Source organism: Phalaenopsis equestris, unplaced genomic scaffold, assembly GCF_001263595.1.
Source record: "Phalaenopsis equestris unplaced genomic scaffold, ASM126359v1 Scaffold000202, whole genome shotgun sequence".
NCBI classification, from domain to species: Eukaryota; Viridiplantae; Streptophyta; class Magnoliopsida; order Asparagales; family Orchidaceae; genus Phalaenopsis; species Phalaenopsis equestris.
Window position 1 is genome coordinate 4,083,051 of NW_018164644.1, and position 12,519 is coordinate 4,095,569.

General features: G+C 36.3%; 1 protein-coding gene across 2 annotated transcripts in view; it reads left to right on the forward strand.

Moving 5' to 3' along the window:
* Positions 1–2,966: 2,966 nt before the first annotated feature.
* Positions 2,967–12,519, forward strand: part of LOC110022676 (protein LHCP TRANSLOCATION DEFECT) — a 41,850-nt gene continuing 32,297 nt past the window's right edge. Inside the window, exons 1-3 of one of the 2 annotated variants that reach the window (XM_020721744.1) lie at positions 2,967–3,279; positions 9,586–9,876; positions 10,035–10,133. In XM_020721744.1, coding sequence (XP_020577403.1) covers positions 3,007–3,279; positions 9,586–9,843 — 531 coding nt within the window. In that variant the 5' untranslated portion in view covers positions 2,967–3,006 and the 3' untranslated portion in view covers positions 9,844–9,876; positions 10,035–10,133. Of the gene's footprint in view, positions 3,280–9,585; positions 9,877–10,034; positions 10,134–12,519 lie in introns of those variants that run through there. The other variant, XM_020721745.1, reaches the window with a different exon arrangement.

A 12,519-nucleotide genomic window follows, 5' to 3' on the forward strand; every position in this document is an offset into this window, starting at 1 on the left:
TCTTACACTTTATCTACTGAGCATTTAAGGTTATAGATCCTTCAACCTTATAATCATATATGCTTTTAAATTCATCCCCGAGGAATTTGTTCTTGATGAGTTAGAGTTTCATTCTTTTAAGGAAAGACCAAACCACGCTTCAAGATCCATCTTTTTAGCTTTATGAAATAAACTATTTCAAGTTATATAGATGAAAGAAATATAAAACGATAGAATTTGACGCGTGAAATGAAATTTTGTAAATTGTTGATATCCGATGCATAAATGAGTCAATGTGAATCTTTGAAGGACTGATTAGAGAATTTTTTTGCACTGTCACTCTTCTTAGTCCGCTTCAGATGAAGGATCTTATAGTCATTGTCATGCAAAGGCCTCTTCAAAGGTACAATGAGAACTGATTCAAGATACTTCTTTTTATGATTTTTTTCAAAATCATAACAAAGGATTATTCAGGATGAATAGAAATACTCATCTTAAATAGAAATTCCCCGTCCATGAACGTGTTGATTTATTATACCTCAAACTAGAGATCTTTGAGGCTGTAAAATCCAAGCAACTGTAGTATTTCTTCCACTATATTCTGAAAATGAATAAGGATCATCTACAGTTTTCCCTGACTTTCGTGAAGTACCCTGTCATTCTTCGCAAAGAAGAATCCAACATACCGCTATCATATTATATTATGTAAGTGAATGTCCATTATCTTGAATAATGTATGGTCATGTGTATCACTAACAAACCTGTCAATCTTGATTATGATCCCCGACATTAGCTTAGCCCCACCGTTTTTGAAGAAGCAACTGAACCCAACAATGATCGTCAATGCCTCACGAAAGACCTGCAAAATACTAACTTCAACATCTTTAAAAATGTCCATCAACTTGACCACTTATGAAACTGACATACCACTGCAAAATTGCCTCGTAAATCAAAACATAACTAGGAGAAGGCGAACAAGCTTGGTCAGTCGGAGTCGGCAATCTCACCACTATGTCATTTAAAAAGTGATTTTTTTTCCAAAATAATATTAGGGCATCTTCTGTAAGTGTCGATATCACTTCCTTGAGATTTTGGTACTTTATCTAATTTTAGAGTGGTTGGGATTCCCCGAAAAATGATATCTTAAAGAGCAAAAATGTCCACAAAAAAGAAAAAAACAACAATAGGTTCCGACGTTACGCAACAACAACACTGAAGAAAATACACAACAAAAGGCTATACAAAGGCAACAACAACGCAGAAGAAATGACACAACATTATGCAAAAAAGGACTCCAAGATTAACAATAACACAAAAGGAGAAGGCACAACAATAGGTCAAAAAGGAGGAACAACAACAAATCATATGACACTTCAGCTTGAGAAGAGTAAGTGTGCATTCTCCCCTCCATATTGAACTGATTTAAAGGCTAAAAAATGGGTAAAAGGACTCCAAATATGCAAAATTTTAAAAACTTTAAAAATTTTCAGGTTTGCATCCCAATAAAAGTGCACATCCACTGTCGTGTTGTTGCATGTCATCGCGCAAATAGTTTCATGAACTATTTGAAGCCCTGAGGCCTAACTCTACACACTTGTGAATCGTTATCAGCCCGATCTGACCAGCTTCAGCCCGTGTAACTGTCGTCCCCCGACATCTTCGGGCCGACTCATCCCACATAATTGTTTGCGCTCATTCCATTCAGCATCCTGAGGCGACCCCTGTCAACCTGTGCGTGAACATGAGACCTGCCACCTCACTTGCCTGCGCTAACCCCTTGCGTGTTCCCTACTAACAACTGCCCACTGATACCATCTGTTGCAAACCAAACACCAAAATTTGGAATTTTCTTGATTTGTTATTTTTATTACATTAATTACTTTTGGATGATAATAATTAAATCGCCTAAAAATAAGGAAACAATTGATGCGTCGTTATAATATTTCATCATTTCACACAAATGTAGAGGCATTTTTTAGCAAAAGAATTTCAATTCAAATTAAAACTCATTACAGCTTGGATTTGAGCAAATTTATAGTCAAATTGACCGCTTCAACAAGACAAATCTAATGATACCAAAACTGGTCCAATCTGAGTCCAATCAAGCCTAGGCTTTGGACAGTTGATTGGAGGTATAAATGAACTCTAAATTTGACGTATTCATAATCAAATTAAGTGCCTCGACTAGGGAATCCAACAAGTCCAATATCACTTGATTTTGATGTCATAATACCATAAAATCATTAAAAAAATCCCAATGATCAAAGGGAATTAATGTGAGGCATCAGTGGTTATGAAAATTATTTGTCAAATGATCAAAACGCCCCTTCTATAGCCTATAAATAGACCCTTCTCTTTACTTGAGGGGAAAAGTGTGTGTCAAATTTCAGTGTTGTTTTAGACTAAAGACCCGATGACAACTTCTGCCCCTCTTATTTGTTGATTATCGTCGACCACTGTTTGCCAACCACCATGGACCACCACTTGTTGGATGCTATCGATCGATGAACTCTGGTGTGTAACGACAAATCCCTAAATACGAGAAAACAAAGCATCCTCAACATAACGTTACAAACTATCATCCATATAGAGTAGTGACTACTTTTATATGGAATATTCGATGATAACTTCCAGCGATGACATCAACAAGAGCCATTCAAATATTCCATTGTGTTACTTGATTTGAGGTTGAAATGTTATTGAAATATTCCCCCGTATTAATGATTTGGAGATGTGTTGTTTTAATAACATCGTGAAAATTGAAATAACACGGAAAATATATCGAATAACACAACCCAAATCAAATAACGGTTATTGAAAGATTCCCCCGCATTAATGATTTGGAGTTGTATTGTTTTAATAACATAGTGAAAATTGAAATAACACGAAAAATATATCGAATAACACAACCCAAATCAAATAACAAAATAAAATATTTCAATAAACAAAATAGTTGAATAACAATATTTTTCCCTTATCCACCCGGTATCACTCTCCCTCTCTCTCTCTCTCTCTCTTGAAGCGAAAATGGCGTCTATTCCTCCTACAATCACCACGCACATCTCATTCACTTCTTCGTGTTCTCGTTCTTCTCAGATATTACGGTCGCCCTTCTTAGCTTTTACAAAGACACTCGGGTGGCGGAGTGCTTCTCGGTCACTGAAGAGGGCTGATTCAGCCGGCGGAGGCGGCGGAGCTCGGTGCTGGTTCAAGTTTGGGAACCGCGGCGTCGACGCCGAGGGCGCTGGAATCTATGGAAGCCAATCTCGGGATGATTTCGACCGGGATGATGTGGAGCAGGTATTTCCAGTAAAAGTGCTAAGTTCCTACTTTCTTCTTAGTCTTCTTGGGATCTTTTTGTTTTTCTGTTACCGTTAAAATTTATCTCAATTTAACGTACTCAAATAATAATTTCTAATGCAATATTAGAATAGAGGCAGAATAGAAACTGACAAGAATTCACAATATGTAACAAACTCATAAATTTAGCAAAAATTCCTGACTTTTTTTAATGCAAGGACAATAAACATGTTTTATTCATTTTGAAAGATTACTTTGTAATTGTTTAAAATTGCAAACATAAAGTTTCAACAACAAATTAAATTCATGCTATAAATAAAACTGCCTCATATCTCACAAGGCAATGCTTCAATCACACATGTAAAACTTGTGAATAAACTACTTAAAAGATACGAATAATCATGCAAATCACTTTAAAGGGAAGAATTGAGGCTCATGCCTACATCTAAGAAAATATAAGAAGAGAGTAAAATTGTAATTTCGTTAATTTCGTTTTAAGATTGAATTTCCTAGAGATTTACATGCCTTGGGGAGCCTATTTATCATAGTGGGAGAGAAAAATAACATGGAGATGAATAATTCTTGATATTTTTTCACATGTAAGAGTATAGATATATAATTGCATGATTTGAAACTTATAGGAGTATGTATTAATGCCTATATTAACACTTATTTTATTTTTTCCCTAAAAATTATGATTTGCATTCTATTGGAAGGTATATTAACACCTATTATAATTGTCATCCAACTATAGAATGAGGAATAAGATGAAATGTTGAATTATAAATGATTGTGTTATGTGTTTCTTCCGATATGCTTCCTCAAGTTGATGTCATTGGATAGGATACAAATCTCAACTCGAGTTGTTTGAGATGTTGTTGATAAAGAGGTATGATGAGAGCATCAAAATGTCATTCAACAAATAAAATATGAGATACGTGAAGACTGCCATCTTGAAACTTTTTTTCTAGATAAACTTAAACTCATGAGTTATGTGTTTTATTCTAGATTGAAAAAATTGGGTTCACACACAGGTAATTGGCATGAGTACTATCGCAATAAATCTTAGATGGCTAAACGTTTTGAATGACAAGTTCATGAGGAGAATATTGTAGTCATGTGATTTCAACTAGAGAGATAATCACATGGTATTTGGCCTTTGTTCACGAGGGAGTCATTATGAGTTGTTTCATAGAGGTCTAAGTGGTAGTATTATGATTGGAAAACAAAGCTTATGCAGTTTTAAATGCCAATCAATAATGTTTCCCTCTCAATCCGCACTTGGGAATTCACGAAGTGAGATTTTAAAGCACTAATAAAGAAAGTGACTATTATGAATTGTGGCATGAAGATAGCATGCTATATGTTTAACACTGCTCCAGTGGTCAATTTTTGATTCATGCATAACTTGAGAGTTTGTTAATCGTGCATGTGATTTTTAAATGGTTGAGAGGTATTGAAGCCTAATGGATTGAAACTCTCATTGATTAGCGATTGGGATACTATCAAGCATTATAGGAATATGGTTTGGAGATATGGGTTAGTCAATATATTTGTGTACTCGAAGAGATCATGAATATACTTCTGTTGTGAAAAAAGAATAACTTCTTTGGAGAGAGTAACTTCGACATACAAGAAGTAGGAGAAAGAATACCTTGTTTGGAGGGGGTAACTTTGACAACCAAGAAGTAGGAGATTTACTTAAATCTTTTATAGAGAACATTGAAGTCAATTTTGTGGCATGCGTTTGAAGAAGCGGGTTATTATTGTTGGTGAAGATGAGGTCATCAACATACAAAATACATTATGGTGTGTTAATGAAAGTAAAAGAAAAAGTGAGGTGTCAACTTAGGGGATGGGGAATGCGATGGTGAGAAGAAAGTGAGATGAGTTATTTATATCAAGTAGGAGGCAGTTGCCTCAAGTCATATAAAACCCTTTTCTTAGGTGAAAAGCATAAATAGGATGAGTTCGGTTGGATTGTGAAAACCTAGAGATTGGCTCTTGTTGATGTCTCCCTCAAGATGTCTATGGATGAAGGCATTATTGACATCCAACTGTTTAAGTGGCTACTCTATCCATCCTTTGGATTGAGTTGGGCCGAGGGGCTAAAATTGGTCACTTAAATTATCGGTTTGAAGGTTTAATTTTGGATCTTCGATGAAAATCCTTTTTAACTCACTGTGCTATGTTTAATCCAAATCATTAGGGTTGTATTTGGTGTGAATCTCCCATTTACAAAAGATAAGATTATCCGATAGATAAGATGCGACAAGTTTCCATATAGCATTTTGGATGAGAGTGTTGAACTTAACGGATTTAGTAGCTGTTCAGGTTGTCTCAAGGCTTATTAGGTAATATTAAATTCATGATTGGAGGGAGATTGGAAATAGTTGATTGGGGTGAGTTTGGTGAGTTGCTTTGTTGATATGTTTCTTGGACGAATTTGCATAGGGTGAGCATTGTGAAGAGAGGGAGTTGGAGGTTGGGCATTTGTATTGGTGGTGTTGTGTGGTGAGGTAATGTGAGGAGGAGAAGGGTAGGTTATGGATTGGTTGGGTGAAGTTACCGAGGTTCGGGATAAGTTGTAATAGTTGTTGGGCTGACATTTAGTGGATGATTGAAAGGATTATGGGATCGTGGTGATGGATGAAATTCTTAGGTAGATTTCATATTAAGGGAGGAAAGGAAGGAAATGTGGTAATTTGGTCTCCACGATTTGGCTGGTGGTGCCCAAATTATGAAATAAGTAGCATTGAGTGAATTTTTTATTGGAAATAGAGGCTTTAGGATGGTTTAAAAAACGGGGTTGGATGTGCACAGTGGAAAAGATTGGTGGGATGTGCTTAAGAGATGAATGAGGATGTAATAAAGCAGTGTTATTTGCCAAAGGAGGAGATGGGGTTTTTTTTTTTTTTGTTGGATCATATTAAGATATGGGACCTTATTGGGAATGGGTGTTTTTGGAGGAGGAGCAATGGTTATAGGGAAAATTCTATGGAGGGAATTATAATTAACTTTCAATTGAGAATGATAGGTTAGTTTCTACAAATGACACATGTCCTGACATGGATTTTTTTGAGGTAGTGTCTGAACATTGTTAGGCAATTGAGAGATGGAGTAACCAAGAAACATATAGGAGTAAGAGTGGTGATCTAACTTGTGAGTCCTGTAGAGTCAAAGCCATGGGGAGCAAAAAAACCCAAAAATTTTTAGTTTCCTGTTGTTAAGAGGGATTCCGTTTTTTTTTTCTTTCAAATTGAAATTTCTTATAGAGAATAGTGGTATTCATAAAGTTGATTAGGTATTTGCTGGTTGTGAGGGTATATGGCCTGAATGTTGGTATAGGGGCAGGACAGGAGACTAATGTGGATTTCAATAAAATGATAGCATCGTTCAATTAAACCATTATGTTCTAGAGTGTGTGGAGGTGTGGTAAAATTGGACATACTTGTGGAGGTAAGAATTTGAGGACCATGTATTCATCACCATTATATATGTGGAGAGGCATAACAGATCATTGAATTTTTTTTTCTACTAATGATTTAAATGCGTTGATAGAAGTTAGAATATTAGGGTTTTTTTTTTTTTTTTTTTTTTAGTTGGGGGAAGGTTTATATGGGGAATGTCTAAGACAAGACCTGTAAATGTTATAAGGTGCAATTGGAATGTTAGACATTTTAGAATAAAGAAGTTTCAATGGATGAGAAGTAATTAATGTAACATTAAAATGTAACTTACGAGTTTTATTACAGTGATTTGAATTGCAAATATAACGAGATACATTAGATGAAAGCTTATGTAAGATGCACTCAGAGGCTAAGTGAGATATAATGTCAAAGGTGAAGTGACCAAGATGATAATGTTAATGGTCGGTGGAAGCTTTAGTGATGGAGAAGGCAATCACATGTTTCGAGTGCGGTCACTCATAGATGCTATCTTTACTCGTGCCTTATAAGAGGATAATTTTTTTTAGTGAAAATCCTTGAAAAAGAGGGAATGCAGTGAGGATTTAATGGTGACATTGTAATTTAGACAATATTGAGAAATATGAATACAAAATTTTTTATCGAATAGAGGGTACACACCATTTTTAAGTGAAAAAGAAATAGAGATAGAAAGATAACATGAACCATATTGAGCGGTCGGTAACCTGATACTATTGACAACATAAATGCTTTTTGTGGTTGAATATTCTAAATGGGAAGATTTTGGAGATCTATAATGACATAATGGGAACCACTTGAGTTTAGGATCTTCGTGAAGGTAGGCATGTTGTGTTTATGGTGGAGTTATGGGGCAATAGATGGACTTGAGAAGGTTAGTTTTGATGGGTGATGGGTATGTGAGTAAAATTTGAATATTGATATGTCGAATAGCCTTGTTGATGACATAATTTACATTTATTGAGATTGGGTGATTTGTTTTGTTGATGGAATAATTTGAAGTGCGTGGGATGCGTGGGCATTGAGGTATTGATTTTTTATCTAATGTTTGATTAATTATTTTTGGAAGGTTTTTCAGCTAGATTTTTAGTGGCCGGTATTTAAGGTATGTACACATGTTTTCTTGTATCATATTTAAGGTGAGCTTTAAAATCGGTGAGCTTTTCATGTAGTTCTTCAAATGTGATGGTATTTTTTGGACATAGATAATGGGGCTAAAAGCTTTATGTTGATTGTCAAGGCCTGAAAGGATTTAGAGGGAAATGAACATAGTACCAACCTTGTCATCTTAATGTTCAAGGAAGGCTAATTCACACATAATGTTTTAAAATGTTACATCGAATCAGTGATGGATTTAATGCCTTTGGTGAGAAGGCAGAGATCTTTGACATGATTTATGCATCTTCTAGATGGTGTAATGAAAGTGTTGATCAAGATATTGCATGCTTCTCGTGATTTACAAAAAGAGGCAATTATGGAAACAAGATTCGGGGAGGAAAGCAAACTATAACACTGAGGATTAGTTAGTCCACATGAATCTAGAGAAGGTATTCAAGATTAGGAACTTTTTCATTGGTAGTGAGAGCTTTTGTTGGACATGGATAAGAATTGTCAATGAAATTGAGGAAGTCATACTGCTTTAGTGTCGCATGAAATTGGAAGCAATATGACTGGTAGTTTGAGGGTGTAAAGTTGATTTAGGAGTTGGTTTTGATGGTAAGTGTTGGGTTTTCACAAATCGGTTTGATGATGGTATGGATGTTTCTTTTGGGGATGGTACGGATTTTTGGGTTGGAGGGGTGGAGTATTTGGCTATGGCCTAGGAAGATGGGTTGTTAGTTAAAAGCTTTTAGGAGAAGGGGAGGAGAGATGCTACGTGAGCCACCAATCATGTGAGAAGGAGAGGATTTGGATGCTTGACTGGGGCTTGTTGTTGTTTTGATACCATCTAGAGAGAGATAATTGATATGTAGAGGAATATTTCTTCTCTATCATCTATTCACATGTAAGAGTACAAATATATCATTGCATGATTGAAAAATAATATGAAGGTGTATTAACTCAATATTCTACTCGTCCTCCTAGTATAACTAGAAATAAAGTATGCATAGAATTGTAAGTGTTGGTGTTTTTAACTTTCCTCGAATATTCATATATATCGAAGAAAGTGGCTCTGTAATGCCCGCCTTTGTCCAGATTAGTGAATTAGGCAGCATAATATCTTACTCATTATGTATCTTTTTAAACTTAAAATAATATATAATTTTTACTTGGAAAGGCTAACCTGTTCGTGTGTTTATCTACCTTTTCAATATTTTGTTTAGTTTATTTCATTACTTACCAGTTTTTGTGTTTAGTGGAAGGAAAGCAGAAGTGGTTTAACGAAGAAAATCATTAAGCATGGGAGTTTCTACATATTAGTCTATGCTTTGGTGGTCATCAAGAAACATTAACGGGGTCTTTGGTTTTCACAAAATAGATTGAGAGTAAATGCTGTTATAATTATTTTTTAGGCCTTTAGTTTGATATGACTATTTAATGCAAAACACATCTAATAATTTTAGTTCTTAGATTTATTTTGAGAATTGTAATATAAGTGTTAATTGATTATTCAAATATTTCACCATTCTAAAAGCAAATTCAATAATTTTGAAACACATCCTGACCAAAGTTGTATTGTGGCTCATGCCCGGTTACTTGGTCGTGTAAATACGTTTTGAAGCAATGCGTAATATTTATTACATCATCTCGTTCAACCTTAATTGAATCATTGAACATCAAACTTCTTCTTCCGGTTCTCCGGTTTGGTTTATCTATTTCCTCTTTAAAGTAAGCTGGATGTTTCTCTCATGTTCTGCAGTATTTCAACTACATGGGAATGCTTGCTGTGGAAGGTTCATATGATAAAATGGAGGCTCTTTTGGATCTGAAAATTCACCCTGTTGACATTCTTCTAATGCTGGCGGCCTCTGAAGGGGACAAACCAAAAATAGAGGAACTTCTAAGGGCTGGCGCGAAATTTGATATCAGAGATGTTGATGGCAGAACTGCATTGGATAGAGCTAATGATGAGATCAAACAGTTCATTCTTGGCTTTTCTGTGCAGAAAGCTGCATGACTGAATTTTACATGGATTTAACACCTGGAACTTGTGAGTAATGCTTATTTGTACGTTTTATATGTTTGAAAAAGTTTGTTAAATGTTTTTAGTTTTTACTATGTAGTATATGCTATTTAGATCCTTATGTTTTGGTAATAAGTTTAGTCTGCTTGAGCTACATTATCATTTTTTTTCTTTTTTACTTTCAGGATTTGACTTTGGCTTTGCCAAATTATCCGAGTACCTCTGTATTATGGATTACCAGGATCATATTTTTTTAGCCATGAAGTGTCTCTGTAATGCTCACTTTTATTATCCTAGAGTTATAAATAGTTTTTTTTTTTAATTAATTGGACTTGCTCTGTGAAGAAGTCACTGGATTTTTTTTTTCATTCAAGAACTATAGATTTTGGACCTTTTGCCTCTATATCATTTCATTTTCCTACGTGCAAATTGTACCAATTATCTATGATGTGCTGTGTAGATTATAATTGTGTCTTCCAATCCCCAACCTAATCTACTTCTTGAAAGCAGAAAGTTGTAGTGTTGGATCCCAGATTGTCTTTTATGAATATGCCTCGAGAGTTAAAGTCAAATGAAATAGACAATAAAGTGAATCAAGAGTTATTGTGGAGAGAATGGGGGATAGTCCCCTTATTCGCATTTTTGTCTTCTATTTATGTAGGTGTATTTTGTACAATTACAGAAATGATAAAACAGTTATGAAAATTGTTCTTAATATGATTAATGTTCTAATAAATTGTATTGATTTCATTTCATATCTGTATTACAATTTGAATTTTGATACGATGATAATTGGTTTATCGACTTGCTAGAATGCGCCGACTGACTGCATAGCGAATGTGCCTTGTGTTTGATCGACCGAGGCTTTCGGTCGAACAATGATTTTATCTGTCGTGGTAAAACCAAATCAGCCGTCCAATCACAATCAGAGGTTTTCTATCTGTATTTTGGTCGTTGGATAAATCACGACTCACTTGTCTTTTTGAATCAAGTCTTAAGGGGCCTACGTCTCGTCTACCTAGTCAGTTTGTCGTCTCAAACGGATATCTCTATTTGCAAGGTCTTGGGCGGATCTTGTCTCTGTCTGTGAGGTATCCAATAAGACTTGCTACTAGGATGAATTACGCCTTGACCTTGGCAGATCTTGTCCCTATCAAGCGAGAAACTATCTCCAGAGCTTTGATCAGTCTCGGTTTTAGAGGCGAGACTTCACCTGTTTTACGCCTTGGCCTTGACAGATATTATCGCTAGCAAGCGAGAAACCATCTCCAGAGCTTTGATCAGTCTCGTTTTTAGAGGTGCAGCTTCACATTTTTGGCGGTGACTTGTTGGTTAATTGTTTACCCTTGAGGGAAGCTTTTTATTTTTGTTTGTCCGCTCTCTTTGAGATTTTTGTCGGTAGTTGTAGTGCATACATATTAGTTCCCCGAGTTTTCTTGCTCCTTGGTAGCGGCAACTGCGATAAGAATAGAGAAATTTTTAGTATGTCACAGGAATAAAGAAAATTTAATAATTAATTCTCTCTTTATTATTGTGCTCTACGTATCTTATAAATAAAGTCAGGAACTGGGCTGCTTTTTCGATATTTTCTAAGTTTCTAAATTGGCATCATGTCAGGTGGTACGAGTAAAACAACAACGGATTTGAGCCTATTGGCTTTGGTGGGATTAGCACCTTCCGATACGGCGTCTGTCCACAAGAGGAAAAAGGTAGTGAGAAGAGAGAAGAGGGATACAACCGACCCCGAGTCGGTTGATTAGGTTGCTTCTTCCGGGGATCTTGAAGGGAGGCCGCTAAAGAGGCCTCTTCGGGAAACTGTGGGCCATGTTTCGAGCGAGGAGAGGGTGGCGGCGGACTTGTCAATCTTGCCCGAAAAGGGGAGTACCGACAGTCACAATAGCCCGAGAGCGTAGGTTACAACTATCTCTTTGCAGCCGCCCGTGTAAGAAATGAGGGGAGGCCCTCCAACGGTAGTGGAAGGGGTTTCCCTTACTGTGCCGGAGCTTTATAGGCTCATGGGTATGGGTCCCTCGCTCGATAGCGACAAAATTCTCCGAGGGCAAGACGTAATTTATCCTAGCAGGAAGTCTCATCGGATACCTCACACAAGCAACAATAAGATCCATCCAAGACCTTGCAAATAGGGGTACTCGACTGAGGTGACGAATTTACCAGGTCGACGAGACGTAGGCCCCGTAAGACTTGAGCGAAATCGACAAGTGAGCCGCGGTTCACCCGACAAAACAAATTGACTCATCAGTCGACCAACCAACCAAACGAGCGCAGGCAGAAACCCTTGATCGAGATTGGACGGCCGACCAACTTTTTCCATGACAGACGAGATCGTCATTCGATCGAACTTCTCGGTCGACCAAACACAATGTATGGTCGCTACCAGTAGATTACCTCAGTCTGCCGCATTCCAGCGAATCGATCAACCAATTACCACTGTATCAAAATTCAAATTATAATACATATATGGAATGAAATCTATACAATTTATTAGAACATTAATCTTATTAAGAATAATATCCACAACTGTTCCTTTATTTCTGTAATTATACAAAATACGCCTCTATAAATATGAAACACAAATATGAACAAGGGGACTCTACCCCAGTCCTCTCCACAATAACTCTTGGTTCACTTTATTTTCTCTTTTACTTCACT